The sequence below is a fragment of the Pteropus vampyrus genome, unplaced genomic scaffold, assembly GCF_000151845.1.
Source record: "Pteropus vampyrus isolate Shadow unplaced genomic scaffold, Pvam_2.0 Scaffold111, whole genome shotgun sequence".
NCBI classification, from domain to species: domain Eukaryota; kingdom Metazoa; phylum Chordata; class Mammalia; order Chiroptera; family Pteropodidae; genus Pteropus; species Pteropus vampyrus.
The window spans coordinates 2094301-2101292 of record NW_011888892.1 but is presented as its reverse complement, the minus strand read 5'-3'; the positions used below and the strand labels follow the sequence as shown (position 1 = coordinate 2101292).

Sequence of the window (6992 nt, the reverse complement as noted above, 5' to 3'; positions counted from 1 at the left end):
GAGGGCTACAGCAGCCAGCTCTCCGTGGAGGAGCAGAGGTACATCTTCCGCCTGGCCTTCAGGATGTGGAGCGAGGTGATGCCCCTGGACTTTCGCGAGGACCTCACTGGCCCTGCAGCCACGATTGACATAAAGCTGGGTTTTGGACGAGGTAAGAAGGGCGAAGACTGCACAGGCCGTGTCCCCTCTCTGCCTTCCCCCAGAGCCTGAAGTAGGGCCGCGTTAGCATAATGGGGACTTCAGGCAAACAGGCCCACCTGGTAACTCCTCCCTGGCCTCCTGCCGGCTGCAGGCACCCGCAGAGCAGCAGCACCAACCGTGCTCCCAAGGCTGTCCCGAGATGTCACCTGTCAGGCCGTGGGCATATTGTAAGCCCTCCAGATGTTGCTTTATTGTAAGTGACTGGAGAGGGCCCAGGCGTGTCACCCTACAAAGAGCCCAGAGTGATCTCTTGGGGACATCAGAGGTCAGCCCGATGAGCACTGCTCACAGAGGGCTCAGTGTGCCCCAGGGCACAAGGTAGACTAGCCGTCCTCGTCCAGGCCCCACTGCCTCCTAGCAAGGTGGGTTTGCACAAAATCACTTCTTTGCAGCCTCATCTAGGAAGGAGGGGTGCTAACAGCTGCCCGCTGGTCCCACTGGATTAAGTTCCTAATCTGAGAAGTACCAGGGCACAGTTTGTTGAAAAACTATGCTAATGTAAGGGACGGGCCTTGCCACGTGGCAGCACCCCCTGTATTCCATGAGCGCCAGCTGTCAGGGTCCAGGGCACGACTCGTCCCCCCCATCAGCTTTTCGACAGCGCTCCATGTCCCAGAATACACCCGGCTCGCTGGCAGTGGGACAGCCTCTCTCCTCTCGGCTCCTGTAGCATGTGGCCCACAGCCGTTTATGCCCTTAGATTTTGTAACACATTGCTCATGATCCACCGTGTGTCACGCAAGCCTCACGTGGAAGAGTTAGTCCAGGAGGTGCCACTTCTGCTCCCAGACTGCTGGTCCCTCGAGGCTGGGAACCCTGCAGGTGTCTGCGTTCCCCGGTCCGGGAGCTGGGCAGTCTATGCAGTGGGCACTCCTGCTCACCTGGACCACCTCCCTCTCCCTCGCCAGGCCGGCACCTGGGCTGTCCTCGGGTTTTTGATGGGAGTGGACAGGAGTTTGCACATGCCTGGCGCCTGGGTGATATTCACTTTGACGATGATGAACACTTCACACCTCCCACCAGCGACAGGGGCATCAGCCTTCTCAAAGTAAGTGCCCTCGCGCTGCTCGTAGACCACGCAAAGGGCACTGCCGCCTTGGCCGGGGTCCAGGGGAGCACCCACTCCCTTCCGAGGAAGCTCCCCAGTTCTCAGCATCGTCCCTTCTTACCAAGCATGGCCCCTCCCCAGGCACAGCCGGCCTCCGTGGTGGGACGGCTCCCAGTGGCCCTCAGACACCCTGGGTCAGCACTGCACCGATGGTCTGTGTTCCTTTCCAGGTGGCCGTCCATGAAATTGGCCACGTCCTCGGCTTGCCTCACACCTACAGGACAGGATCTGTAATGCAGCCAAATTATCTTCCCCAGGGGCCTGCGTTTGAATTGGACTGGTCAGACAGGAAGGCAGTTCAAAAGCTGTATGGTAAGACTGCCTGGGAGAGGCCATGCTCAGAGCTGACGGAGGACCCCAAACCTCCTCCCTGTAAGGCTGGCCCCCAAAGGGCACCAAACAGTACAACCTACGGCAGCGAGGGCAGCTGCCTCCAGGCTCTGGGGTGCCAATCCCTAGTCGAAGGCGGCCATGCCGGACTGTGGCCACCGTGGGGAGCAGAGCAGTCCCATGGGTGCTTCCTCCCATGTCCTCTCTCTCACACAATGCATTATGTTCCCTGAGAGGAAGGAGGGGGCACGTGGTTTTCCAGACACAGGAGTGGCATCTCATGAGAGCTCCAGGAGCCGGAAGCCCCTGAAGAAGTCGTCTGCAATCTGAGGGCAAAGAACAGCACAACCAGATGAGCTTTAATGTCTATTTAATTGTTCAGGCCAAAGTGCTGGCAATTAATTACTTAATGGAGTGATCGGATTTGGCACTGAGGCTGCAGGAAAGAGAACCCGCCCTCCACTTTTCCATCGAAAACAGGGACCATCCCCATTTCTGTTCTATTCAAACCGTCCCGTTCTTGCCCCACAGCATCTTTGGAGAGTGACAAATGCTAGGACACGTTTACGTCCGTCCGCGGAAATCTACTCCTGTGTGTGCCCAGGACCAAACTTCCTCCCTCGGGGGAAGTCAGGTCAGCCACCAGAAGAGGCATCAGCTGTGCTTAGGGTGATCGTATAACTCGCATCCAAACTGGGACACTTTAGAGAGTGACCGGGAGCACTTTAATGATGAAGCCACAACAACCCACGTGCCCAGCACTGCTGCAGGCCAGCGGGGTCCCTCTGTCCACTCAGCCAGGGAAGGCTACTTCCAGTCTCGTGAGGTCTTGCTTTAAGGTGTTTTCATAGCAACGTCCAGCTTTGCAGTTGTCTCTAGACAAGTCGTACGTGAAGGTAGGAACTGTGGGCTTTGCAGCCGGTGACGAGGGGCTGGGCTTTTTGTTTGCGTGTTTTTTAAGGCTCATGCGAAGGCTCATTTGACACTGCGTTTGACTGGATCCGCAGAGAGGAAGACCACCGCGGGGCGGCGCTGCTGAGGTTCAGCACGTACTTTTTCCGCAACAGCTGGTACTGGCTCTACGAGAACCGGAACAACCGGACACGCTACGGGGACCCCATCCGCATCGTCGCAGGCTGGCAGGGAGTCCCAGCCCAGAACATAGACGCTGTCGTCCACGTCTGGACCTGGAGAAGGGACGAACGTTATTTCTTTAAAGGTACAGGTCCCTGTGGACGGCTCGGTTCTATCAAACCGAATGCTTTCGGAACCAATGCTCTGAGCCCCTACCGGGGAATCTTTTGTAATGCTCTCGAGATTCCTTAATTTCCGTGTTCCGTCAGACGTAACCTCTGTGAGCACAGGAGTGGCGCTGTAGCCCTGATCTTTTTAACGAGGCACGGAACGCATCCAGTTGATGAAGGGGCGAGTGAATGCATGCGTAAACACACAGTGCTGGGATCTGGGGCGGCTGCCAAAGAATTGTAAGAAACCACACAAGTTTCGATCTGATTCTGGAGAGGAAGACACCTTAGAAGCCTACCAGCAGAAGCACGATCTAAAGGCGTAGAATGAGCACAGGAGGTGATCACTGTCACCCAGAGTCAGGTGCTGGAGCCACCCAGGAGTCAGGGCTTGGCCCCAGCTTTAAGGATGGGTAGGAGGACCTGGAGTGCCCCGGGAGGACACCAGCGTGCTGTGTGGCGGGGAGGTGGGGCTGGGGGAAGGCACAGGGGGTGGTCCAACTCACAGCCTTAGAGGTGGGAGGAAACGAGCATGTCGCCCACACATGGAGAGCCTGAATGCCAGGGGCCGGGGCGGACTTTATCCAGAGGCGGCAAGGATGCCCTGGCAGTTTCTGAGCTGGGAGGAGCAGGTTTTGCAGGGAGGCAGGAACGGCAGAGAGCCCAGTGGCCTTGGTGATCAGAGGACAGGTAGCCTCGGGCCTTTCTCGCTGCTTCCTCCCCACCCAGCCACTTTGCCCGGGGCCCCTGTGCCTATGTCCCAGGAGCATCACAAACTCGGTGTCGTGGTCACTGCTTCCCTTCTCCCTGCCGCCCCGAGATAAACCGTGGGCACTGTCTCTGCCAGCATCCTGGGAATGTAACCATGTTGCTCGCAGTGGCTCAAAACGAGTGAGGCAAGAGCCAAACCGAAGAACTCCGCATGCGAAGTTTGCATTAGAGACTCGTGAATGAACTTGGCCTCGGCCTCCTTTCACATCACAGACGAGGAAGCCCTTCAGAGCAGTCAGTGGAGACCGTGCCTCGGGCTGGACTTCGACAGTCTGGCTGTTTCAGAGTTGAGAGCACCTCCCTCCCCGGTTGGAGAAGTCCCGAACTGTAACTGACATGGGGGTTGCGGGGTCAGATCTAGAAGTAACTCTGGATCTGGGAGATCACGGACTTGGGCCGAAGCTTCACCCAGAGGCAGGAAGCCTGTCTTTCCTCTGGAATCACAGCGGAGCGTCATGGTGGCCGGGGCCTCTGCTGAAGGCTGTCCCCTTTGTCGTTGCCTGTGATTTTACAGTGACAAACCACGGTAACGGTTTTTGTTTGGCTCTCAGGAAATCAATACTGGAGATATGACAGTGACAAGGATCAGGCCCACACAGAAGACGAACAAGGAAAAAGCTACCCCAAATTGATTTCAGAAGGATTTCCTGGGATCCCAAGTCCCCTAGACACTGCCTTCTATGACCGAAGGAAGCAGCTAATTTACTTCTTCAAAGGGTCCCTCGTAAGTAGAAGGCTTTGCAGCCTGCTGTTGCTTCTGTCACCTCTAATTGAAGCTGGTCAGACGACCAAGTCCTTAGTGAAATCTGTTCTGTCACCGCAGGCCTATGGGGCAGATCATCCCCTGCCAACAGATCATTCCGTTTAATTTTTAATGGAAAATTAAAAATTTCCCGCCCAAAGAATTCGGTGCCCAGTCGCAGATTGACTTACCTCATCGCTAGAAATTAACCTCAGATCAGTATTTCCAGAAAAGCTAGTCTTGTTTTCCTTGCTCTGCAGGTGTTTGCATTCGACGTCAACAGGAATCAAGTCCTTGGGTCTTACCCGAAGATGATGACCGACGTCTTCCCGGCCGTAGAGCCGCAGAGCCACCCCGTCAGACACCTGGATGCGGCCTACTACTCCTACGCGCACAAGGCCGTCTTCCTCTTCAAAGGCCACCAGTACTGGAAAGTGGTGAGTGACGAGGACAGACGCCGGCGCCCTGGGCTCCCTCCCAACGGCGTGCTCCCCCCGCGGCCGATCTCGGGGACGTGGTTCGACGTGTGTGACGTCCACACCTCCACCCTGAACATGTGATGAGGGAACCAGGCCGATGCAGAGCCCAAGGGTTTCGCTCCTAAGAGGAAGAGTCTGGGATTTAGTAACAGAAGCAGATGGGGCTCCCTAAGTTACAGCCCAGCGGGAAGGGCATTACCTGAACTTTGATTCAAAAATCAGTTTCTCGGGGAGTCATTTCCCAAGTCGTTTTACACATTGTTTCGGAAAGGTTAAAAATGAGTCCCGAGGAATTGCTCTTTGCTTCCCACTCTCTCCAGGGCTCCGTAGCGAGGTCCCGACACGGTCCCCTGCTACCACCCCTCCCCCCATTTCCTGGGTAGCCAGGAACATGGCCATAGCCAGGGGGTCTCATCAGAGAAGACACCTCTCCCCAAGGACATGAAAGTGTTACTGCACTGAGCTTAAGGATTCGGTGGGAAAGGATACAGAATTCGAACGAACTACACTCCAAGATCGTCGGAGTAACTTATGTTTTGTAACACTTGACCGTGTTCATGGACTTTCTTTCCAAGCATCTCTCTCGATCTTCACAACTCTGTCCCAGTGGCAGGACAGACACTGCTGTGCACATTCCGGCCAAAGACGCTGAATGAAGCTCACTAGTTGTGTCCTGTCCAAGGTCAAAGGCAGTGGTCGCCCTTGACCCTCACCTCCCTGCAGCCTAGCGCCCTTGCCCTCGCTGCACTCCTGGAGTGCTTTGTTTGAATACAGCCTGCACCCCAAGTGGAGCTGCACAGAACAGCCTCTGGCCTGCCACAGGTCATATAACGTGCTCCTTCCTCTTCCAAGCAGGAAACACTTTATTTGGCAGTTTGTTTATGTTCTGAGGGTGAGGCTCTGGAAGGTAACTGGATGACTAGTTTTCCTGTATCAGTTTTCTCTAGGGCAGGCATCACGTCCCATTACCTCTTAACACAAAAACTCTCAATGTCGTACGAAACGAGGTGCACAAAACTAGGCACTGAAATTAACTGAAAAAGATTCAGTGGTCTCGACGATCGGGGTACAAATAACAGTTCTTGGAGGAACAGCTAAAACTGAAGCACTTTAGGGAGATTTCATTTAAAATCAGTAAAATACCCTTTGAACCCCTGTAGGAACTTTCATACTATTGCTTTGACAAGGGAAGATAGCTAGTATTTTTATCTTCTTGCTTAAAAACAAATTTCCCTCTTGAGTGAAAGCCTGTTTGGCTAAGGAGAGGTGATTAGACTAAGCAAGCAACTCTCATCCCCAACTCCAGCTTGTTTCTACTTCAGTAGAAAACCCTTTTCGAATTTGTGAATCCAAAGTTAGATGTGTACGAGGGAAGTGTCCAGGTTAACTCACAAGGACAGTGTGACCCTGGGTGTGCTTGCTGTGGTGGGCGGAGGGGAGGGGGGCAGAATGGCAGCAGTCCCGATAGGGGACATTGCTGACTTTGTACAACTGCTTTATAATTTAGTCAAAACTTTAAACGTTTCGACGATTAATATTTGAAAATTGATGCAAGTCTGTCCTAAGGACAATGCAACTAAAAAACAAGGAAGTGGACAAATGGCAAGAAATAGTTCTGCGAAGTTATGACAGAGGTCCACTCACCGACAAGGGACACACCTGAAAATCTCAGTGTATGAGAAAGCAGCTGATAAAAATCGAGCTTAAAACAGGTTTGTTCCAGACCATTTCCTAGCACAGGTCAGATCCCTTCAGAGGCGTGGCTGGAGGATCTGCAGTGGGAATGACCGCAGCTGTCGCCGACGGAGGTCACGGGCGCCTCGTCCCTCGCTCAGGACCAGGCCAGAGGGCTGGGGCGCCAGGCAAGCTCGTCTGCAGAGGCGGCCTGCTCGCCAGCCCAGACCGTCACCCTGACAGGGAAGAGGATGCCTGACGTGTTGCGTTACTGTTCCCGCAATCGCGATCAGTAACTACGGCGGGACGAGCACAGCACCGAACGCGCCCGCATGCGCCGGACAGGAGCCACCGAGCGGCAGCGAGCGATGCATAGAATCCAGGGAGGATTTAGTGTATGGCAGAATTTTGTTTTTAATATTTGAATCTTTACTTTGTAAAAT

At 54.4% G+C, this 6992-nt stretch overlaps 1 protein-coding gene across 1 annotated transcript in view; it reads left to right on the top strand.

Annotated features, from left to right (window-relative positions):
* Positions 1 to 6018, top strand: part of MMP21 (matrix metallopeptidase 21) — a 7247-nt gene extending 1229 nt beyond the window's left edge. The window contains exons 2-7 of the mRNA XM_011365480.1: positions 12 to 151; positions 1110 to 1249; positions 1480 to 1621; positions 2601 to 2858; positions 4206 to 4378; positions 4657 to 6018. Coding sequence (XP_011363782.1) covers positions 12 to 151; positions 1110 to 1249; positions 1480 to 1621; positions 2601 to 2858; positions 4206 to 4378; positions 4657 to 4956 — 1153 coding nt within the window. The 3' untranslated portion in view covers positions 4957 to 6018. The remainder of the gene's footprint in view (positions 1 to 11; positions 152 to 1109; positions 1250 to 1479; positions 1622 to 2600; positions 2859 to 4205; positions 4379 to 4656) is intronic.
* The last annotated feature ends 974 nt before the right edge of the window (positions 6019 to 6992 follow it).